Genomic DNA, 25,446 nt, shown 5'->3' on the forward strand with positions numbered 1-25,446 from the left:
GAACGTGTGCCTGACAACCACCTCCGTTCTACCTTAGATTAAGTAGATATCTCTTGGGTTCTTTAACCGGAATCTTCGTGGTATAAGCTAGAACTGGTGGCGGCATTCAAGAGAATCCGGAAGGTCTAAACCTTGTCTATGGTATTCTGAGTAGGATTCAATGATTGAATGACTGTGACGAGCTTCAAACTCCTGAAGGCGGGGCGTTAGTGACAGACGCAAAAGAATCAATGGATTCTATTCCGGCCTGATCGAGAACCGACAGATGGATAGCCGTGCCGTGACAGGGTGCGTTGAACATTTCCACTGAGAGGATGGGAGGTAGCCACTGACAACGGTGAAACCCTACATACAGCTTGCCATGGAAGGAGTCTTGCGTGTTTGATGAAGAAGACAGTAGGAAAGCAGAGATTCGTAAGATGGAGCATCTCCAAAACCTCAACCTATTCCCCTTTCTGCGTAACAAGTACTTATTTCATGTTCTTTTGCTTTTCACAATCAATCCTGATAATTTCTGATATCCTGACTAAGATTTACAAGATAACCATAGCTTGCTTCAAGCCGACAATCTCCGTGGGATCGACCCTTACTCACGTAAGGTATTACTTGGACGACCCAGTGCACTTGCTGGTTAGTTGTGCGAGGTTGCAAAAGTGTGATTGCAATTTCGTGCACCACTGCCGTATGATTATGCATATGCCAATTTCTTTATTAGTTTTGATGCTTTATTTTTTTCTCTTCATGCAATTGAATTATGTTGATGCTTTATTTGACTTTTTTTATACAGGATGAACAATGAAGGAAATCCCAAAAGAAAAAGGTTAAGGACCCTATCACAAATAGAGTCACAAAGAAGTCCCTTGAAGATGAGGAGTCCAATAAAAAATTCAGGAAAAATATAATTCACGAGTGCTTATGCATTGTTAAAACAATTTCAAATCAAAAGGGAAGATATTTTAGCTGCATGTGGGGATAATAGTAAACATGAGACATGAAAAAGGACAAGATGCCAAAAAAGTTGCTGACAAGAGTTGACGATGAAGGTCAAAGCAAAATGGCAACCAAGAAGATAACAAACATGAAAGACCGTGAGGATCAAATCAAGATGCCAACAAAGAACTGCAACGAAGAAAATCATCTAGGCAAGATGAAAGCCAATGAAATTGAGGGTCAAAGTGGGAAGAAGCCGTCTAGGAAGAAGGTGACAATGAAGAAATCAAAGATGGAAGATGATAAAACCAAGATGAATAGCAATGACGATAATGGTCAAAGCAAGAAGCCGACCAATAAGAACATGCTGATGAAGAAATCAAATGAAGAAGATGCCAACGAAGAAGAACATAAGATTGAGTCTCTTATCCCAACTATGACTTTGGATGAATTTTTCAAAAAATATGGGATATCATTGGATGAAAATGATGAGGAATATGAATATGATTATGATGATCACAATCCAAGTGTTGGTGATTGTAGTGACAGTCAACTCGGTAATGCCTTTATCCTTTTTTTTTTCAATAGCAAATAGTGAAAGACATCAATCTAACTCTTGTAATTTAGTTGATTACTCTTTTATTTACTTTATTAGTATTCTTGTTAATATTCTCTAGTAATGACATTGGAAATAGGTACGAAAAAGAAAAAAGTTTGTGGTCCCACCCAACTCAAGCATATTCATGCTATGGAGACACAGATAGAGTTAACATGGTGCAACGACAGACCTATAGGCCCAACAAAGACTCAGGTTCAATTGTTTAGTCGATTCTTAGGTACACTTGCAAGAAACTCTAATTTGGTCATGTTATTATATACTAGTTGGCAAGCTGTTTCAAGTGAGACTAAAACTTTAATGTTCGATTATGCAAAGGTAACTAGACCATTCTCCTTTTTAAATTGTTTACAATTAGGCTTAGCATTGTATGGTAAAATAACATAATTCACTGTTTATTCATAGTCTAAATATAAAATTCCAAGTGATGCTGAGCCTTGGGTGATAGATACCACTGGAGAGTCATGGAAGCAATTTAAGAAATGCATAAAAAAATACCACTATACACCGTACAGCTCATTCAGAGAGATGATAAAAAATCATCCAATTACTATACCTGAACTGCATTTTAGAAAATTAGTTCAATTTTGGAGTCTTGATATCATCAAAGTAAGTTATTTTCACAACTTTCTTAGCTTTATTAATGGTATCGTGTATTTAACTAACATTATGTATTTTTGCATTGCAACAATATGTAGGTTATTTCTCACAAAAATCGTGAAAATAGATCCAAACAAAAATGGAATCATCGAATGGGACCTGTTAGTTTTGAATTAGTACGCACTGAATTGGTATCATATTTATGCTTCGCATTTAAGTATCTTTACATCTTTCATGTCATCTATGTTGACTTCATCTGTGTGGACTTTGAGTAATCTTGGTGGTTTCTTTGTAGCATGCAAAAAAAGAGCACAATGAAGATCCATCACAGTATGAGATGTTTGTTGTAACTCGTACTAACAAGAAAGGAGAGACTGACTCGGGAACACAAGAGACGATTGTGAATTGTTTAGTTTCGTAGAAATGTACACTAAAAGAAATGTGTAAATCATTTTTTTTATTTTCAGCATATGCGCACATGAACTTATTACAATTTTCCTTCTTTGTAATAGGATCATCTTCAAAATTTGAAGCAAGCTGGATACAGTGATGATGAAGCACTTCAAACGGTTTTTGGAAAGGAGAGACATGGTAGAGTTCGTTTCTACGGTCGATCAGTCACAAAATCCTCACTTAAAAAGGATAAGCAAATTCGACAAATGCAACAACAACATACTGAAGTGGTTTCAACTATGGAGAAAAATCAAAATAACTTAACTTCCAAGTTGGATAGTTTAACGAGCTTGATCAAAACGTTGTTGCAACAAGTTAATCCTGGTATTAGTGCGAAACAAGTGCAAGTAATGATAGAAGCTGCCCAACAATCTCCGCCTGATGCAAGTAGTGCACCAAATGATGCGAGGCGAAGCATTCCTCTTTCACTAGGATCGAACCATGTGTCAAAAGCTATGGAAGTAAGTACTGTCAAAGTTAGTAGTTAAATTAATAGTGGCTGATTGCTGTTTGCTTAATAGTGGCTGATTGCTTAATAGTGGCTGAAGGGGTAGCAATCAGCATTGAATTAGTACTCAGTAATATTATTTTAAATTTGACTTTGTCTATTGATTTCACACTCGATCTGTTTTTTCTGTTTTGCTGGTGTTGATTACTTGATTTGTTTGATAGGTTGGAAGCTAATAATAGTATTTCGGTATTACCGTATTTTTTAAGCTTCTATTTTGGTTGTAGTTGTTTCTTTGTGCTGGATTTTTTTCAGTTTTAAGCGACTTCAACAGGGGAGTTGAAGTTCCCCTCAAAGATAGATTAAAAACATATAAACATTACCAAATGTCTCAAAACATTAGCAAATGCTCCTTATTATTTAGTGGTTGAAATTTTCATATTGATTGACTTACTTAACTTGTGCTCCATATTCATTACTCAACTGCACTGCATGCATCATCAAAAACATTTTTGTTCTGTTCTAACTTCTTTATTTCTTTTGCTAACAGGAGGACATGATGTGAAGAAAATATGTTCAATACAAATATAAGATGGGATGGGTCTTATAATGATTTTAGTTATCTAAATGTATTATTTTGATGTGTTCTTTACATTTTGATAAGGGACTTTATCCGATATTACATGTAATGGATAAATGACACCCTATTTTGATTAGTGTTGTAATGGATATTTACTTTTTGATGAAACTTTTATGATTTACATTAATTGAATTTCTCATTCTAAGATTTATTTTGTGATTATCATTATTTTGGAATGTGATTATGTTTTAAAAAAATAGGTTACCATAGATAAGTTATGGCCACGGTGAAAACCATGACCATAGATAAGCTATGGTCACGGTTTTCTCGCTTGACCATAGATTAACCTATGGTCACGATAAAAAAATGTGGCCTAAAGTGCCAGAATTTGAACATTACAACCATGATCATAGAAATCGTGACCATAGATAAAAACACCGTGACCATAGGTCTATGGCCACGAGAGAATAGGCCACGGCAGAAAAATCCTGACCATATGTCAAAAACCGTGACCATAGACCTATGGTCACCTTTTTCACTAGCTATGGTAACAGGTTTTCACCGTGACCATAGACCTTTTCTTTTGTAGTGATAATAAAGGGGTGTGGGATTCTGGGATTCAAAATTTAACAACAGAAAGTAAAAAAGATGAGTTAAATGCAGTAGATCTAAATAGAATTGGAAAATTGCAATGAAGAACAAAACAGAAAGTAAATTCAACTCAATTGCAAGAGCTAGGAAAGAAATCCAAGAGATCAGAGGCTCAATGAGACTAGAAAACAAGTCTAGATCTCAATTCTTTCCTTGATCCAATAGAGAACAATTTGTAGAAGAAAAGAAAATGAAAACAGTAAAGGAAACTCAGATTCAATTCTTGGAACAATTGAGAAGAGAGGTAAAGATGATTCTCAAACTTTGAATCAATGAAACTCTTCAATCTCAATTCAAATTGCAAAACAGAAAGCAAAAATAGTAGAAGGAATGAAAATGAAAACAGAAGGCTAAATCCAATTCCCAAATCTTAGAATTATGCAGAAGAAAACAAAGATGAATTGTAGATCAATTATTGAAATAGAATTCTTCAATCTCAATCCAAAATTTATAAACAGAAAGTAAGAAACGCGAAAGTAAGAAAAAGAAGGAGAGAACTCAACTCTCAATCCCAATTCAAAGCTCAAATGTCAAAGTCAGCTCAAAATAAAACTCAAAAATAAAAGAAGGTTCAAAAGTGAAAGTAAAAAAAAAGTTATCTCTAAATCAAACTAAGTCCTATTTATACAATTTCTATTTTTTTATCTTGAGAATTTGGAGTGGGCTTCTCAATTTGGTGAAAATTTTGATCCAAGGTAGCTTTTGATTGAAATTGGACTCAGGAACCACCTCCAGTGGAGCGCTCAGTTATGTAAAATAACGTAGCGCTCCCTTGCCTTCTTCCTGGGCTCATGCCAAGCCCATATGCATAGCAAAGTAGTGCTCAGTGAATTATTGTAACGCAGTGCTACATGCTTAAGTAGGATTCCCTCTTTGAGACTTGGTGAACTCATTTTGGACCAATTTCCTTTGTGAAGAGTAGCGCTTCATGCCTTGAGGAAAGGCTCCCTCTTCGAGCCCTGGTGGATGCATTTTGTGGCAAATTTCCTTGGCCCAAGCAATGTAAAGTAGCGCTCAGTGAACTACACAAATGTAGCGCTACTTGTTGCTTCCCTTGTGTTCCCCAGTTCGATCCTTGCTAGCTTCATTTTGGGCAATTTCCTTGCACACTAGCGCTCCTTCCTTCTCCTTGTGTACATGGTTAGAAACTTGGTGAAGCCATTTTGGCTAGTTTCCTTGCCAAAGCCTTGTGTTGCTCCTTCCTTGTCCCCATTTCGAACCTTAGCTCCATCATTCCTTAGCATTGCGCCTTGATTTCATTTTCATGAGGAGCCCGATAAAGTTAACTTAGTTAACTGAGTGCCCTTGCTTTCTTTGGTTCCTTGTAGTGCTCAGTTAAGTGAGTTCACTTAACGCTATAGGCCTTGCTCCCTTGGTTGATGCCACGCTTTTGTTTCCTTGATTGCCACTTTTTTATTTCCTTAGGTCATGCTTTCCAAAGCGTGGCCTAAGGTCCAAAGCGTGCTTTAACTTCAAAAGCATGCCAAAAATTCCTTTTTCCACCATTTCTTCACCTACAAGTAATCAAAACAACCAATCAAAGTATCACCAAATTCACAAGGATGATTTTGTGTCAAATAAAGGATGATTGATTGATTCAACAAAACCATGCAAATCCACTCCATATTACTTACTTACAATGCAAGAAAGTGCATAAAACCTAATGAAACAAGTGAAAAATGCTTGAAAAGCTAGCATAAGCTGAATTGTCATCATCGCCTTCCCAATTGCACACCCCACGTGTACGCATCAATCACGCGTATGCGTCGCTTACACGGCACCACTACACCAGCGCGCCGCCCAGTTTCAATTATTCCCTCCTCCCAAATCCTAATTCTCTTCCTTCTTCTTTCTTCTTTCTTCTTTCCCCTCTCTTCTTTCTTCTCCTCCCCTCTCATCTTTATTCCCTTTATTTTCTTCTATTTGTTACATTTGCATACTCACATTCATGGCATTTTTACTTCATTGTTTCTTCTCCCTTTTTTTCTATATTTGTTGTTTTCACATTGGTGTTAAATTTTTCTTACTCAACTGTTGCATATTTCCTGCATTTTTTTGGGTGCTCCTTGACTTGTTTGCTATTTAGTTGACATGCCCTATGCTTCTATTAATTTCTCACTTACATGTTGTAGCTACATGTAGTCAAGAACCTCATTATTTGGCACTAGCCCACATATGCTTTATTTCTTTTCATATCTTTGCTTGTGGGTTCTTTTCCTTCCTTTTTCTCTTCTTTCAGGCTGGCCACCAAGAGGTAAAAGGAAAAGTTTCTAACTGGAGCAATAAACAAGTCTACCGCACAATCTTTGGAAAAAAAAGCATCAGTTGGAGCCACCCATCCACTTGTACATCTCTGCATGCACCGAGGACGGTGCAATCTTTAAGTGTGGGGAGGTCGATACCGATCTCCGTGGGTTAGTCACTTTCTTTTCAACACCAATTTTTGTTTTTCTTTGTTAGTTCATTGTTGCATTTGCATGTTTGTTTGATTTTGTGCATATATTACCGTTACTTAGTTGAAATGATGAATTCTTTTTCAAGAAACTTTTTAGAGTATTTCACTAATTTGAATTAAAACTTTTGTTAAACCTATTTGAAAAAATTGTATTTGGAACATAGTTTATAGCTAAGAACACACAACCTGTGAGACTTGAGCTTAATTATATGGTTACATTATTTAACCATAAATTTTTATTCTTGTGTGTTTTCTTCTCTATGATTGTAATCTATATTTTGCTCCATTCTATATTTCCATTATTTAGTGTATTTACATGCTTGCATATGATTGAGGCCAACATTTGTTGTTAGCTCCCTTATCCCAAATAGCCTACCCTTTCAATCACATTTGTTTGCCACCTTGAGCCTTTTAATCCCCGTTTGTTCTATATTTTACCACATCACTAGCCTTAAGCGAAAAAATAATTAATTACCCCAAATGAATCTTTGGTTAGCTTAAGTTAGAGATTGTGTGTCAATTAAGTGTGGAAAACTGTGGGAACTTGGGTTGATGAAAGTATACAGTGTTTCATTGAAAAAATATTGGGAATTTGGGTACCTACTCATGTGAGACCAGAAAAATTTAAAACTCATGTGCATTGATATGTTATGTTTGCTTCCAAAAAAAAAAAGAGAAAAACCGAAAATATTCAAATAATTAAGTAAATAAGTGAATAAGGGGACAAGATTTGCCCAATGTTAAGTTTAATAAACGATCAATGCATATGTGATAAAATTAAAGATAATTTGGTACATGAGTATGTAATGTAAAAGTGGAAATTTTGGGTAGCTAGGCATGATTTTGGAATTACATAGAGTGTGTATGTGTGTTAGGTGAGAGCTTAGGTTAATTAAAGATTCATATTTTAGCTCACTTGACCATACATATATCCTCACCCTTACCTTAGCCCCATTACAACCTTGAAAAGTCCTCATGATGTTTGCATTGGTATACTAATTAAATACTTGTTGATTGATTAGATGAAGAACAAAGTTTTAGAAAGCATGATTAGAGAAGAGTAGAGTGATTGACCCTAGACACTTGAGAGATTAGAGCGCATATACACTTCCTGTTAGGGTTCAATGCTTGATTTTATGTTCCCTGCTTTCATGAGTTATTTTTTTCTGCAAGTCTATTTGTACTTTATTTTTATGATTTGAATTAGTGAAATACAGTTCATATTTGTTTTTGAAAAATTTATCTATTTTTAACCAAGTGGGTAGAAACATTTTGCATGTAGTTGCATTCATATAGATAGGTTGCATTTCATCTATTCTACCATTCCTCTTCACTCGTATAGCTTCTCTTGAGCTTAGCATGAGGACATGTTAATGTTTAAGTGTGGGGAGATTTGATGCACCACTATTTCGTGGTACATCTTGTGCTTAATTGAGTGAATTTTATCCACTAATCTCACACTTATTCATAGAAATAGCATGTTTTACATTTTTCTTCCTGATTTTGTGCTATGATTGGAAACATGTTTCTTTGGTCTTAATTTAGCTAATTTTAATCCCCTCTTATTACCATTCGATGCCTAGATATGTGTGTTAAGTGATCTCACAATTTATAGGGCATGAATGGCTTAGAGGATAGAAAGGAAGCATGCAAAAGTGGAAGGAATACAAGAAATTGAAGGAATTGCTGAGCTTTCCAGCTTGACCCCTTCGCATTCAATCGATCATAACTTGAGCTACAGAGGTCCAATTGAAACGGTTCCAGTTGCGTTGGAAAGCTAACATCCGAGGCTTCACAACTACATATAATTTGCAATAGTTGCCATGCTGTTAGGTGATGCGCACGCGTGGATCACACGTACACGTGACTTGGCAAAAGTTCAATCCACGCATACGTGTGGACGACGCGTACGCGTGACAGAGACACGTGCTGGACATATCAGAAATCACTGAGGTCGATTTCTGGGCTTTTTTTAACCTAATTTTTGGCCCAGAATATGCAGATTAGAGGCTACAAAGTCAGAGAATCCATTCATTCAATCATCATTCACTTATCATTCACACAAGTTTAGGTTTTAGATGTAATTTTTAGAGAGAGATGGGCTCTCTCCTCTATTTAGGCTTTAGGATTTAGGATTTCTCTTAGTTTTAGGTTTGTTTCTTCCCAATTCCAGGTTCAATGTTCCTTTAATTTATTTTTCTTCTACTTTTTATTTATCCCATTACTCTAGTTTATCTATTCCTCTTGTGGATTCTCTTCTTATTCATTTTGGCTATGAATTTTCCATATTAGAATTGATTTCTCTTATTAATGCAAATGAGGTGTTTCATATTTATTACTTCTTCTATTATTTGTTATTAATTGATGTTTTATGTTAGATTTGTCCTCTTGGCTTTGGTTGAGTAATTGGTGACACTTGAGTTATCAAACTCCTTTGTTGATTGATAATTGGAAGTTGTTGATTGATTTAGATCCCTCTAAAGCTAGTCTTTCCTTAGGAGTTGATTAGGACATGAGGAATCAAATTGATTAGTCCACTTGACTTTCCTTCATTCGTTGAGGGTTAACTAAGTGGGAGCAATGAACAATTCTCATCATAATTGATAAGGATAACTAGGATATGATTTCCAGTTCTCATACCTTGCCAAGAGCTTATCTAGTTATTAGTTTATTCCTTTTGCCATTTACTATTCTTGCTTCTTATCTTAAAAACCCCAAAATAGACCTTTACATAACCAATAACAATAACACTTCTCTGTAATTCCCTGAGAGAAGACCCGAGGTTTAAATACTTCGGTTATTATTTATTAGGGATTTGTTACTTATGACAAACAATCTTTTGTACGAAAGGATTCTTGTTGGTTTAGAAACTATACTTTCAACAAAAACTTATTTGTGAAATTCTAGACCACGAAAGAATCCGCTCGTCAAGCATCAGCACTAGTTAGAGAAGATGATAGTGGACAACAACCCATTTACTTCATCAGTAAGGTTTTACAAGGGCCTGAACTGAACTACCAAAAGATAGAAAAATTCGCTTACACCCTCAAACTCACCTCCTGGCAGCTTCGACCATATTTTCAAGCCCACACCATCAGGGTACGGACTAATCAACCTATGAAAGGAATCATGCAAAAAACATATCTGGCTGGAAGAATTCTACAATGGGCAATCGGGCTGTCAGAATTCGACCTCAAATATGAAGCTCGCACTGCCATCAAGTCCCAGTACTTGGCTGACTTCATTGTATAGTACACAGACACCCCGGGGACCTCCATAGAATGGAATCTCTATGTCGACTACTCATTGAACAAAGCCAGAAGTGGGGCAGGCGATATCCTAGGAAGCGACCAAAAAGAGTATGAAGAGTATGAAGCCCTACTGGCTGGCCTGAAACTGGCTAGGGAAGTCAGAGCACAAGAGCTTACCATCCTCAGCGATTCACAAGTAATCACCTCCTAGATAGAAGGAAGCTACCAAGCAAAGGATCCCACCATGAAAAAGTACCTAAACAAGACCAAAGAACAGCACGGGAACTTCAGAAAATATGAGATCCAACACATACCTCGGGAAGAAAATGCCCGATCCGACGCACTATCAAAACTACCCAGCACCAAGCAGGGGGCAACAATAGAAGCCTTATCCAAGAAACATTACAGCACCCATCGACTTCAAGGGAAGAGAAGGTCTTAAGCATATCAGACCAGAACCTAGGGTGGATGACCCCCATAATCAACTACCTCAAGTCCGAAATACTTCCCACAAAAAAGAAGGATGCAAAAAGGCTTATACGGGAAGCACAATATAACACCCTGGTACACGACGTCCTGTACAGGAGAGGAATTTCAACACCCCTCCTAAAGTGTGTCCCGACTTCTGCCACAAAGGAGGTCCTAGAGGACGTTCACAGCGGCATGTGCGACAACCACCTCGGGGCACGGGCTCTATCCAAAAAGGTACTCCAAGCCGGCTTCTACTGGCCGACCTTACAGAAGGAAGTAATAGAGTTCGTCAAAATATGCCCTCCATGCCAGAAGCACGCCAACTTTCACATCTCCTCACATGAAGAGCTCATTTGCGTCACTTCATTCTGGCCGTTCGCAAAGTGGGGGCTCAACCTCCTCGAACCATTCCCCCCAGGGGTTGAGACAAGTCAAATTTCTCATTGTAGGAATAGATTACTTCACAAAGTGGATTGAGGCAGAGCCACTGGCCACCGCTACTGCCCAGAGAAGTCAAAAGTTCCTGTATAGAAACATCGTCACAAGGTTTAGGGTTTCGTACTCCATCACCATGGACAATAGAACTCAGTTCACTAACAGAGGCTTTAGGAACCTAGTAGCTGATCTGAAAATCAATCACTAGTTCACCTCAGTGGAACACCCACAAGCCAACTGTAACAACCCCAGTTTTTGAGTACACGAGATATTTTCTGAAAGTACGAATTTCTCCAGAAGATCAGTAAGAGGAAAACCTTTGATATATCATCAAGTATCTCGATCCTCATTGTCATTATGTCATCTTTAAGCTAGAACCTTTTCCGAGGCAAGCTTGATAACGCAGTCACAAAGAACCTCGTTCTTGAACCACATCAGTTAGAAATTTTGATTCTGTTTTTCGTAAATTGTCTCAATTTGATGAACTGGACTTGATTCATAAGAGAAGAGAGATAATAGGATAATATCATCATTATATTAGTATTAGAAGCTTCTTGGATGATATTATAAGGTTACCTGGTCAGTTTTAGTTAAAAACAGAAAATCGGTTTAACCGGGTTCACAGTTTACTGGTGCAGCTTAGCACCAGCACTCTCTGATGACTTTAGCAATGCTAAGGCCTCATTATACATGTTTTATTCTCATAATAGATATGTTACTAGTGTTATTTATGCTAGTAGCTCAGAAAATAATTTTTAGAGATGTTTTTACAAGTGTTCCAATACATCTAGTTTTAGTAGTTATACACGGAGATATTTTAATATTATTTTAACCCACCTCCAAGCCAACCAATCACAACTCTCCTTACACCCCCAAAGCACTCCAAGGCTGGTCATTTACTCCCTTTGGCCGAAAATGAGAAGAGAGAAAAAGAGAGAAACTTTCATGACACTTTAATCTTCAAAGCTTGATTTCTGCTGAACTAAAACTCAAATCAAAATTCCAATCCAACCAAAATGATACTCTCTTCTTTCTCTACATGATCATATGACTTATCAAGGCTAGAATCAAGGTGAGTTGGCTGCACCATCTCCCTTTTGATTCGGTTTCCAGAAAACATGCTTAAACATGTGTTTTCTTGATGTTCTTCCTTAGGAATCATGCTTAACTTGAATTGAGGGCCAAGAAACGTGAGTTTCCAGCAGGTATAAGGTGAGAAATCCCTGTCTAACATTCTGAGTGAGATTTGGTTAGTTGAGGGTTTTTGGATTTAAAGTTGTTCTTGATGTGATTTAGGAGGAAAAAGTGCTTAAGGACCACCTGAAAGTCTAACTGAATTAGGAGCAGCAAAATCAGGTAGGGTGTAACGAAATTAATCTTGATTATTTGTGTTTGAGTTATGTGAATGTTGTATGATTTGGCTGTGCTAAAAATTGGTTGCATATATGATTGATTCTTGGTGAAAATTTGGTGAAATTTTGATGAAATTTGATAAAATTCAAGCTTTGAGTTCATGTTCTTGGAGCAGCTAGAAAATGAAATGCTAGACCCTAAATTGGGGTTCAATTTGTGTTAAAATCATGTAGAAAAGATGGGGTTTTAGTGGCTGCTAATTAATTTTGAATTATGGTAAAAATTGGTTGCTGAAAAGACTGAAAAACGGGTAAAAACAGAGGAAGAATCTGAAGAATTTACGAATAACATGAGGAACACTTTGAGTGTGATGAAGAACAATGGAGAACAGGTTTTAGATCTTTAAAAGGGCAAGGAAGTAAAATTTTTGGTGTTTAAGGGGTTATTTGGTAATTTCTAAAAGTTAGGGTGGTTAAAGTAGAAATATTAAAAGTTACGGGTGGTAAAAAGTGAATTTTAAAGGTTAAAAGTAAAAGGTAAGTTAATTTTTGAAAATTAATGATAAAATAATAAATAATAATAAATGCGGAAAAAGGCAGTATTCTGTAAAAGCTTTAGAAAGACAATTTTAAGCGCAGAATCTCTTAATTACCTTCATAAAACACTTAGGGAGTGGTAAGAACATATTAGTGAGGCAAAGATAAAAGAAAGATAAAAAGTTGAAGAAAATATAAAAGTCAAAGAAAAAGTCTGTAAAGTTTTAATGATAGAAAAACAGACAGAGACTAGTGAACAAACTAGGGCAACATAGTTAGTCCTTGAGTTGCGACTAGGATTAGGTATTATATAAAAAGTTAAACTGTTTCAGTATAAACTTAATGAACCTATACTTGGGACAGGCTAACTATTCATACCGAAATTTACATAAGTCTTAAATACACACGTTAAACAGAGAAATAAGAGCAGAGTAAAGAAACTAAGAGCAGAATGCTTATCGAAAAGTTATTTGTTGCTTGAGGCAACCCAAGAGACATTGTTTACTTATTCGTTGCTTAATGCAACCCAAGAGATAATGTTTATTTATCTGTTGCTTAAAGCAACCCAAGAGCTTCTGTAGGGAAACTAGGATACCTACAGCAATTTTTCGTTCCCAAGAGCTTCTGTAGGGAAACTAGGATACCTACAGCAATTTTCCGTTTCCAAGAGTATATTTCCTGCGAGTAGAAAGCAGAGGCTGTCTCAATAGAGCTGCTAATAATTATATGCGCATTTATTTGAACGGAAAATCGTATCCAGGAAATCGGGATTACTCGTGACCGGGGGCAGCCAACCGACACATGAGCTCATGGCCTGCGCTAGGGCTAGACATACATCATTCTTGTTTTTGCATCATTCTCTGTTGCATTTCTTTCTGTGTGTGATCTATTTCTTTATGTTTGTCTGCTTGCATGCTATTTCTGTGTTTTATTTTCTTGTATACTTTTGTTTGTGTTCTGCTTTCTGTTGTCTATACTTTCTCTTGCTATCTTTATCTTTGGTTTACTGCTTTGCTATATTCTGTTATTCGTCTGCTAATCGACACCGAATAAATGAACGTAATTAATAGCCCCGACCCTATTAAGAACTCCACAGTTCTTATCCCTTCTCTTCCTTCCTCCCCTTCAGATGGAGACGGGCGTGATATTCTATGAGTTCGAGGACCCTTACGTCTACGAGTACCCAGTACATCACAGTTACTTCATTATGGGATTGGAGCCTCGTATTAGACGATATGCATTACCTAATAGAGATTTTTAACATCCTCTGTCTAGCCCACATTTTGACCCCGATGCTCCTTATGAACTTCCCTTATCTTGGTTACATCCTGACGCACCTAGACATCCTTTTCCTGATGATCCCAGACACCCCATATCAGCTCAACCTTTGAATGAGGTGGAACCTGAGCCTATCATTCCTGATGACCCCGAGTTAGCTGGTGACTACGTGATGAGCGGATAATTTATACGCTTTTTGGCATTGTTTTTAAGTAGTTTTTAGTAAGTTCAAGCTACTTTTAGGGATGTTTTCATTAGTTTTTATGTTAAATTCACATTTCTGGACTTTACTATGAGTTTGTGTGTTTTTCTGTGATTTCAGGTAAATTCTGACTGAAATTGAGGGATTTGAGCAAAACTCTGAAAAAGACTGACAAAAGGACTGCTGATGCTGTTGGAATCTGACCTCCCTTCACTCAAAGTGGATTTTCTGGAGCTACAGAAATCCAAATGGCGCGCTCTCAACGGCGTTGGAAAATAGACATCCAGGGCTTTCCAGAAATATATAATAGTCCATACTTTATTCGGAAATTGACGACGTAACTTGGCGTTGAACGCCAAGTACATGCTGCTGTCTGGAGTTAAACGCCAAAAAAAGGTCATGATCCGGAGTTGAACGCCCAAAACACGTCATAACTCGGAGTTCAACTCCAAGAGAAGCCTCAGCTCGTGGATTGATCAAGCTCAGCCCAAACATACACCAAGTGGGCCCCGGAAGTGGATTTATGCATCAAATACTTACTCATGTAAACCCTAGGAGCTAGTTTATTATAAATAGAACATTTAACTAATGTATTTGACATCTTGGGACGATTAGTTCTCAGATCATGGGGGCTGGCCATTCGGCCATGCCTGAACCTCTCACTTATGTATTTTCAACGGTGGAGTTTCTACACACCATAGATTAAGGGTGTGGAGCTCTGCTGTACCTCAAGTTTCAATGCAATTACTATTATATCCTATTCAATTCCATTTATTCCTATTCCAAGATATTCATTCGCACCCAAGAACATGATGAATGTGATGAGTAAATAACCCTCATTATCATTCTCACTTACGAACGCGTGTGATTGACAACCACTTCCGTTCTACATGCAACAGAGCTTGAATGTGTATCTCTTAGATTCCCCAACAGAATCTTCGTGGTATAAGTTAGATAGATGGCGGCATTCATGAGGATCCGGAAAGTCTAAACCATGTCTATGGTATTCCGAGTAGGATTCTGGGATTGAATGATTGTGACGAGCTTCAAACTTCTGAAGGCTGGGCGTGATGACAAGCGCAAAAGAATCAATGGATTCTATTCCAACCTGATTGAGAACCGACAGATGATTAGCCATGCGAGTGACAGCCGCAGAGGACCATTTTCACTGAGAGGATGGGATGTAGCCACTGACAACGGCGATGCCCTACATACAGCTTGCCATGGAAAGGAGTAAGAAGAATTGGATGAAAGCAGCAGGAAAGCAGAGATTCAGAAGGAACACAGCATCTCCATACGCTTATCTGAAATTCCCACCATTGGATTACATGAGTAACTTTATCTTTATTTTTAGTTTATTTAATTTAATCCTATAATCTCTTAATTTAGTTATTTAACCCGACTGGGATTTACAAGGTGACCATAGCTTGCTTCATACCAACAATCTCCGTGGGATCGACCCTTACTCACGTAAGGTATTACTTGGACGACCCAGTGCACTTGCTGGTTAGTTGAACGGAGTTGTGTCACACATAAGTGCCATAATAATGATTCTATACAACAACAAAAAATACTACATTGATGTGATCACAATTTCGTCCACCAAGTTTTTGGCGCCGTTGCCGGGGATTGTTCGAGTATGGACAACTGACGGTTCATCTTGTTGCTCAGATTAGGTAATTTTCCTTTCAAAAAGTTTTCAAAAAAAAAAAATTTCAAAAAATTTTTTTCTTTATTTTTGTTTTTTTTTAAAGAATATTTTCAAAAAAAAATAATAAAAATACAAAAAAAAATCATAAAATCATAAAAATCAAAAATATTTTGTGTTTCTTGTTTGAGTCTTGAGTCAATTTTTAAGTTTGGTGTAAATTGCATGCTTTAAAAATTTTTCTTGCATTTTTTTTCGAAAATCCCATGCATTCATAGTGTTCTTCATGATCTTCAAGTTGTTCTTGACAAGTCTTCTTGTTTGATCTTGATGATTTCTTGTTTTGTGTTGTTTGTTGTTTTTCATATGCATTTTTCGTTTGTTAGAGTCCATGCATTAAAGATTTCTAAGTTTGGTGTCTTGCATGTTTTCTTTGCATCAAAAATTTTTCAAAATTATGTTCTTGATGTTCATCATGATCTTCAAAGTGTTCTTGGTGTTCATCTTGACATTCATAGTGTTCTTGCATGCATCTTATGTTTTGATCCAAAATTTTCATGTTTTGGGTCATTTTTGTGTTCTTCTCTCTCATAATTAAAAAAATTCAAAAATAAAAAAAATTATCTTTTCCTTATTTTTCTCATAATTTTCGAAAATTTGAGTTGACTTAGTCAAAAATTTTCAAAATTAGTTGTTTCTTACAAGTCAAGTCAAATTTTCAATTTTAAAAATCTTATCTTTTCAAAATCTTTTTTCAAAAATCATATCCTTCTCATTTTTTTATATTTCTCGAAAATTTCAAAATTATTTTTCAAAATATTTTCAAATCTTTTTCTTATCTTTCTATCATTTTTTCGAAAATATGCTAACAATTAATGTGATTGATTCAAAAATTTGAAGTTTGTTACTTTCTTGTTAAGAAAGGTTCAATCTTTAATTTCTAGAATCTTATCTTGTAGTTTCTTGTTAGTTAAGTCATTTTAAAAATTAAATCTTTTTCAAAATATCTTTTTATTAAAATTTTTTATCTTATCTTTTTATCATATTTTTTTTAAAAAAAAAAATTTATCTTTTTCAAAATTTGATTTCAAAATATCTTATCTAAACCTCTTACCTTCTTATCTTTTCAATTTTGATTTCAAATCTTTTTCAATCAACTAACTAACTTTTTGTTTGTTTCTTATCTTTTTCAAAACCACCTAACTACTTCTCCCTCTTCTATTTTCGAAAAATATTCAAAAATTCTTTTTAATTAATTAATTGTTTCAAATTTTAATTTCAATTACATTTATCTCTAATTTTCGAAAATCACTAAACCCTTTTTAAAATTATTTTCGAAATTCTCTTTCTTTTTTCTTCTTCTATTTAATTATTTGTTTACTAACACTTCTCTTCACCTCTCTTCATCTAAAAATCCGAATTCTTCTTCATTCTTCTACTCCCTTCTTTTTCTACTAACATAAAGGAATCTCTATACTGTGACATAGAGGATTCCTCTTTCTTTTCTTGTTTTCTTCTCTTTCATATGAGCAGGAACAGGGATAAAGGCTTTCCACCTCTGAGTCTTGGGAGATGGAAAGACTAATATAAGCCGTCATAGCTCAGTGGTAGAACATGTGGCTGCAAATCAAGAGATCCCTGAGATACCTCAGGGGATAAGTTGTCCTCCACACAAATATTGGAAGCAACTAAGGGGAGGGGCACCAAAATTACTAGGGATCATGCAAACAGAAGCAATGAAAAGACATAAAGGACCTCAAAAAGCACCATTGGACCTTCAAGAAGGCGCCACCCTCACTCAGGTGGACTCATTCCTTGTTCTTATTTTCTCTGCTTTTTCGGTTTTTATGCTTCATGTCTATCTATGTTTTATGTCTCTACTTCATGATCATTAGTATGTAGTAACTATGTCTTAAAGCTATGAATAAATTCTATAAATCCTTCACCTCTCTTAAAAAAAATGTTTTTAATTCAAAAGAACAAGAAGTACATAAATTTCGAAAATTGTTCTTGAATTTAATTTAATTATATTGATGTGGTGGCAATACTTTTGTTTTCTGAATGAATGCTTGAACAGTGCATATGTCTTTTGATCTTGTTGTTTATGAATGTTAAAATTGTTGGCTCTTGAAAGAATGATGAACAAAGAGAAATGTTATTGAGGATCTGAAAAATCATGAAATTAATTCTTGAAGCAAGAAAAAGCAGTGAACAAGAAGAAGCTTGCGAAAAAAAATAAAAAAATAAAAATAAAAATATAGAAAGAAAAAGAAAAAGCAAGTAGAAAAAGCCAGTAGCCCTTAAAACCAAAAGGCAAGGGTAAAAAGGATCCAAGGCTTTGAGCATCAATGGATAGGAGGGCCCAAGGAAATTAAATCCAGGCCTAAGCGGCTAAATCAAGCTGTCCCTAACCATGTGCTTGTGTCATGAAGGTCCAAGTGAAAAGCTTGAGACTGAGTGGTTAAAGTCGTGATCCAAAGAAAAAGAGTGTGCTTAAGAGCTCTGGACACCACTAACTGGGGACTCTAGCAAAGCTGAGTCACAATCTGAAAAGGTTCACCCAATTATGTGTCTGTGGCATTTATGTATCTGGTGGTAATACTGGAAAACAAAGTGCTTAGGGCCACAGCCAAGACTCATAAGTAGCTGTGTTCAAGAATCAACATGCTTAACTAGGAAAGTCAATAACACTATCCGAAATTCTAAGTTCCTAGAGAAGCCAATCATTCTAAACTTCAAAGGAAAAAGTGAGATGCCAAAACTGTTCAGAAGCAAAAAGCTAAAAGTCCCGCTCATTTAATTATAATTAATATTCATTGATATTTTGGAATTTATAGTATATTCTCTTCTTTTTATCCTAATTGATTTTCAGTTGCTTGGGGACAAGCAACAATTTAAGTTTGGTGTTGTGATGAGCGGATAATTTATACGCTTTTTGGCATTGTTTTTAAGTAGTTTTTAGTAAGTTCAAGCTACTTTTAGGGATGTTTTCATTAGTTTTTATGTTAAATTCACATTTCTGGACTTTACTATGAGTTTGTGTGTTTTTCTGTGATTTCAGGTAAATTCTGACTGAAATTGAGGGATTTGAGCAAAACTCTGAAAAAGGCTGACAAAAGGACTGCTGATGCTGTTGGAATCTGACCTCCCTGCACTCAAAGTCGATTTTCTGGAGCTACAGAAATCCAAATGGCGCGCTCTCAACGGCGTTGGAAAATAGACATCCAGGGCTTTCCAGCAATATATAATAGTCCATACTTTATTCGGAAATTGATGACGTAACTTGGCGTTGAACGCCAAGTACATGCTGCTGTCTGGAGTTAAACGCCAGAAAAACGTCATGATCCGGAGTTGAACGCCCAAAACACGTCATAACTCGGAGTTCAACTCCAAGAGAAGCCTCAGCTCGTGGATTGATCAAGCTCAGCCCAAACATACACCAAGTGGGCCCCGGAAGTGGATTTATGCATCAAATACTTACTCATGTAAACCCTAGGAGCTAGTTTATTATAAATAGAACATTTAACTAATGTATTTGACATCTTGGGACGATTAGTTCTCAGATCATGGGGGCTGGCCATTCGGCCATGCCTGAACCTCTCACTTATGTATTTTCAACGGTGGAGTTTCTACACACCATAGATTAAGGGTGTGGAGCTCTGCTGTACCTCAAGTTTCAATGCAATTACTATTATATCCTATTCAATTCCATTTATTCCTATTCCAAGATATTCATTCGCACCCAAGAACATGATGAATGTGATGAGTAAATAACCCTCATTATCATTCTCACTTACGAACGCGTGTGATTGACAACCACTTCCGTTCTACATGCAACAGAGCTTGAATGTGTATCTCTTAGATTCCCCAACAGAATCTTCGTGGTATAAGTTAGATAGATGGCGGCATTCATGAGGATCCGAAAAGTCTAAACCTTGTCTATGGTATTCCGAGTAGGATTCTGGGATTGAATGACTGTGACGAGCTTCAAACTCCTGAAGGCTGGGCGTGATGACAAGCGCAAAAGAATCAATGGATTCTATTCCAACCTGATTGAGAACCGACAGATGATTAGCCATGCGAGTGACAGCCGCAGAGGACCATTTTCACTGAGAGGATGGGATGTAGCCACTGACAACGGCGATGCCCTACATACAGCTTGCCATGGAAAGGAGTAAGAAGAATTGGATGAAAGCAGCAGGAAAGCAGAGATTCAGAAGGAACACAGCATCTCCATACGCTTATCTGAAATTCCCACCATTGGATTACATGAGTAACTTTATCTTTATTTTCAGTTTATTTAATTTAATCCTATAATCTCTTAATTTAGTTATTTAACCCGACTGGGATTTACAAGGTGACCATAGCTTGCTTCATACCAACAATCTCCGTGGGATCGACCCTTACTCACGTAAGGTATTACTTGGACGACCCAGTGCACTTGCTGGTTAGTTGAACGGAGTTGTGTCACACATAAGTGCCATAATAATGATTCCATACAACAACAAAAAATACTACATTGATGTGATCACAATTTCGTCCACCACTACGTACCTGTGATACCACCAAAGTAGGATTTTCCCCCTAAGCCGATCCCCGACTTTCCACAGCCTGATGAGCCAGCACTATCGGACGGTGGGGTAGCCCCTATATACGCGAACGGACCTGTGCTTGAGAATGGTTTTGTACATAGTGACAGTAGTGCTTCTGGTGGTTTTGAGGGTATAGTTGTAGCTGTGTACGAGGAGGAGGAGGAGGATCCTGAGATAGAGATAGAGCAGGATGAGGAGATGGACGAGCCTCACGACGATTCTCCGAACAGCCACGTGTAGATATAGTTTGACAGCAGAGGGGGCATTCTCACTTGTGTTAGTACACCCAAGAACTAGGAGCTATTTAGTGGTTAGGCTAGCCTGGGTGCCAGTTTAGCAGCTTTTTGTATGGGCCAGGCCCTGGGAGTGTCGTGTATATATTAGCTACGTAGGATGGCGAGGATGTAAACTGACTTGATCTTGTATAAACGCAACATGTTTTGTTATAGTGTACATGATGTATATTATCTGTTATATTTCTATATTTTCCTATGCTTCCTTTTATTGCCCTCAATGTATGCTTGTTTATTTTATCTCTTCACCGCAATGAATAAAAAAAAATTTACTCGTAAAATTGGCATCGTTCTAACAAGGAACAGGCTCCTATATTAAATAATAGTTAATAACTAGGAAGGATAAGTTAGTAACACTTAGCTTCTTGTATGATCATGGCATACTGCGAGTTAGGTCGTTACACCAACTGGCAGGCAGAAGCCGCCAATAAGGTCATATTGGACGGGTTAAAACGTTGACTGCAGGACGCAAAAAGGAGCCTGGTCTGAAGAGCTCCCACAAATCCTACGGGCATACCCGACAATGCCACACTCCACCACTGGTGAGTCACCTTTCCGACTCGCGTACGAAATAGAGGCAATGATCCCTGTAGAAGTAGATGAATGATCTCCTAGGGTGATCTTTTACAACGAGGACACCAACTCCCGAGCACAAAAGGAAGAACTCAACCTGCTTCCAGAAGTCCGAGAAAGAGCTCGGATCAGAGAGGAATCCTTGAAACATCGAATGGCCTCAAAGTACAGCCAGAAGGTAATCCAACGAAGCTTCGCTACCAATGACCTCATCCTAATCCGAAATGACATCGGAGCAGGATGGTCAGGAGAAGGAAAGCTGGCAGCAAACTGGAAAGACCCATACCCGATTACAGAAGTACTAGGAAAAGGTTACTACGGGGTAGCCGACCTCCAAGGGTAGGAGCTCCTGAGGTCGTGGCACGCCTGTAACCTAAGAAGGTACTATAGCTAGAAAAAGGTCTTGGCCAAGGCGCGCTCTTAATTTATGCTCGAAAAAATGCAAAACTCATCACTCGACCAGCAAAGGTCGATATGGTGAGGCGGCGACGTCCAAATTAATGCAAGAAGTTATAAAAGTAGTAAGCGACCTGACGAGGTCGGATACAAAATGGGGTTGCATAAATAACTTGAAAAGGCCTGGTGCACGAAATTGTGATCACTACTTTTTACAACTCAAATAATCCCTAGTAATGGCCCCAAAGACTTGGTGCTCAATACCATGGCATAAACACAACATCGCACAACTAACCAGCAACTGCACTGGGTCGTCCAAGTAATAAACCTTACGCGAGTAAGGGTCGATCCCACGGAGATTGTTGGTATGAAGCAAGCTATGGTCACCTTGTAAATCTCAGTCAGGCAGACTCAAATGGGTATGGGTGATATATGAATAAAACATAAAGATAAGGATAGAGATACTTATGCAATTCATTGGTAAGAACTTTAGATAAGCGAATGGAGATGCTTTGTCCCTTCCGTCTCTCTGCTTTCCTACTGTCTTCATCCAATCCTTCTTACTCCTTTCCATGGCAAGCTGTATGCAAGGGTTTCACCGTTGTCAGTGGCTACCTCCCATCCTCTCAGTGGAAATGTTCAACACACCCTGTCACGGCACGGCTATCCAGCTGTCGGTTCTCGATCATGTCGGAATAGAATCCAGTGATTCTTTCGCGTCTGTCACTAACGCCCCACAATCGCGAGTTTGAAGCTCGTCACAGTCATTCAATCATTGAATCCTACTCAGAATACCACAGACAAGGTTTAAACCTTCCGGATTCTCTTAAATGTAGTCATCAATTCTAGCTTATACCACGAAGATTCCGGTTAAAGAACCCAAGAGATATCCACCCAATCTAAGGTAGAACGGAGGTGATTGACGGTCACACGTTCATAGGTGAGAATGATGATGAGTGTCACGGATCATCAAATTCATCAAGTTGAAGAACAAGTGATATCTTGGAACAAGAACAAGCTGAATTGAATAGAAGAACAATAGTAATTGCATTAATACTCGAGGTACAGCAGAGCTCCACACCTTAATCTATGGTGTGTAGAAACTCCACCGTTGAAAATACATAAGAACAAGGTCTAGGCATGGCCGTGAGGCCAGCCCCCAGTGATCAAAAGATTCAAAGATCTCAAGATGATCTAAGATCCAAAGATCGCTACCAAGATGAAAAATACAATAGCAAAAGGTCCTATTTATAGGGAACTAGTAGCTTAAGAATTACAAAGATGAGTAAAAGACATAAAAATCCACTTCTGGGCCCACTTGGTGTGTGCTTGGGCTGAGAATTGAAGCATTTTCGTGTAGAGACTTTTCTTGGAGTTAAACGCCAGCTTTTGTGCCAGTTTGGGCGTTTAACTCCCACTTTGGTGCCAGTTCCGGTGTTTAACGCTGGAAATTCTGAAGGTGACTTTGATCGCCGGTTTGGGCCATCAAATCTTGGGAAAAGTATGAACTATCATATATTTCTGGAAAGCCCAGGATGTCTACTTTCCAACGCCGTTGAAAGCGTGCCAATTGGGCTTCTGTAGCTCCAGAAAATTCACTTCGAGTGCAGGGAGGTCAGAATCCAACAGCATCTGCAGTCCTTTTCAGTCTCTGAATCAGATTTTTGCTCAGGTCCCTCAATTTCAGCCAGAAAATACCTGAAATCACAAAAAAACACACAAACTCATGGTAAAGTCCAGAAAAGTGAATTTTAATTAAAAACTAATAAAAATATACTAAAAACTAACCAAAACATACTAAAAACATACTAAAAACAATGCCAAAAAGCGTACAAATTATCCGCTCATCACAACACCAAACTTAAATTGTTGCTTGTCCCCAAGCAACTGAAAATCAAATAAGATAAAGAGAAGAGAATATGCAATGAATTCCAAAAACATCTATGAAGATCAGTATTAATTAGATGAGCAGGGCTTTTAGCTTTTTGCCTCTGAACAGTTTTGGCATCTCACTCTATCCTTTGAAATTCAGAATGATTGGCTTCTTTAGGAACTCAGAATCCAGATAGTGTTATTGATTCTCCTAGTTAAGTATGATGATTCTTGAACACAGCTACTTTACGAGTCTTGGCCGTGGCCCAAAGCACTCTATCTTCCAGTATTACCACCAGATACATACATGCCACAGACACATAATTGGGTGAACTTTTTCAGATTGTGACTCAGCTTTGCTAGAGTCCCCAATTAGAGGTGTCCAGGGTTCTTAAACACACTCTTTTTGCCTTGGATCACAACTTTATTTCTTTCTTTTTCTTTCTTTTTCTTTCTCCCTTTTTTTCTTTTTTTCATTTTTTTTCTTTTTTTTTTGCTTCTTCTTTTTTTTTTGTATTCACTGCTTTTTCTTGCTTCAAGAATCATTTTTATGATTTTTCAGATCCTCAGTAACATGTCTCCTTTTTCATTATTCTTTCAAGAGCCAACAATTTTAACATTCATGAACAACAAATTCAAAAGACATATGCACTGTTCAAGCATACATTCAGAAAACAAAAGTATTGCCACCACATCAAAATAATTAATCTGTTATAAAATTTAAAATTCATGCAATTCTTCTCTTTTTTCAATTAAGAACATTTTTCTTTATTTAAGAAAGGTGATGGATTCATAGGACATTCATAACTTTAAGGCATAGACACTAAGACACTAATGATCATAAGACACAAACATGGATAAACATAAGCATGAAAATTCGAAAAACAGGAAAATAAAGAACAAGGAGATTAAAGAACGGGTCCACCTTAGTGATGGCTTGTTCTTCCTCTTGAAGGTCTTATGGAGTGCTTGAGCTCCTCAATGTCTCTTCCTTGTCTTTGTTGCTCCTCTCTCATGATTCTTTGATCTTCTCTAATTTCATGGAGGAGGATGGAGTGTTCTTGGTGCTCCATCCTTAGTTGTCCCATATTGGAACTTAATTATCCTAGGGAGGTGTTGATTTGCTCCCAGTAGTTTTGTGGAGGAAGGTGCATCCCTTGAGGCATCTCAGGGATTTCATGATGAGGAATTTCCTCATGCTTGCTCCATCCTTTTCTTAGTGATGGGCTTGAGGTCATGCCTTCTCAGTTGAACCGGCTTCCCTCTTGAATCTCTCTTCCATTGGGCGCCCTCTTCACAGATGTCTAAGAGGACTTGGTCCAACCTTTGATCAAAGTTGACCCTTTTTGAGTTTGAAGGGGACCTCGGGGATCACCTTCTTCAAGGCCACAGCTTCATAGAAGTGGTCTTGATGCACCCTTGAGATGAATCTCTCCATCTCCCATGACTCGGAGGTGAAAGCTTTTGCCTTCCCTTTCCTCTTTCTAGAGATTTCTCCGGCCTTGGATGCCATAAATGGTTATGGAAAAACAAAAAGCAATGCTTTTACCACACCAAACTTAAAAGGTTTGCTCGTCCTCGAGCAAAAGAAGAAAGAAGAGAGTAGAAGAAGAAGAAATAGAGGAGAGGGAGATGGCTTTGTGGTTCAGCTAAAGGGGGGAGAAGTAGTGTTTAGGGTGTGTGAAAATGAAGGAGTGAAGATGGGTTTATATAGGGGTGAAGGGAAGATGGGATTTGATAGGTGAGGGTTTTTGGGGAAGAGTGGTAGAGGTGATTGGTGAATGGGTGAAGAAGAAGAGAGAGGTTGGTGGGG

At 37.5% G+C, this 25,446-nt stretch overlaps 1 protein-coding gene across 1 annotated transcript; it reads left to right on the top strand.

The window, feature by feature from the left end:
• The first annotated feature begins 991 nt into the window (after nucleotides 1–991).
• On the top strand, nucleotides 992–20,739 carry LOC130962937 (uncharacterized). Its single transcript, XM_057889095.1, has 6 exons — nucleotides 992–1,487; nucleotides 1,626–1,864; nucleotides 2,245–2,337; nucleotides 2,442–2,546; nucleotides 2,659–3,060; nucleotides 20,518–20,739. The coding sequence occupies exons 1-6, from the start codon at nucleotides 992–994 to the stop codon at nucleotides 20,737–20,739; spliced, it is 1,557 nt and encodes a 518-aa protein (XP_057745078.1).
• Nucleotides 20,740–25,446: the final 4,707 nt, after the last annotated feature.

This window comes from Arachis stenosperma, chromosome 2 (assembly GCF_014773155.1).
Source record: "Arachis stenosperma cultivar V10309 chromosome 2, arast.V10309.gnm1.PFL2, whole genome shotgun sequence".
In the NCBI taxonomy this organism is placed as follows: Eukaryota; Viridiplantae; Streptophyta; class Magnoliopsida; order Fabales; family Fabaceae; genus Arachis; species Arachis stenosperma.

Bases quoted from the DNA above. Each gene is read 5' to 3' on its own strand.
- LOC130962937 (XM_057889095.1), top strand. From the start codon at position 992: ATGAAAAAGGACAAGATGCCAAAAAAGTTGCTGACAAGAGTTGACGAT. The intron at 1,488-1,625 runs GTAATGCCTTTA...CATTGGAAATAG, and splicing joins TTGTAGTGACAGTCAACTCG to GTACGAAAAAGAAAAAAGTT. The intron at 1,865-2,244 runs GTAACTAGACCA...AACAATATGTAG, and splicing joins TAATGTTCGATTATGCAAAG to GTTATTTCTCACAAAAATCG.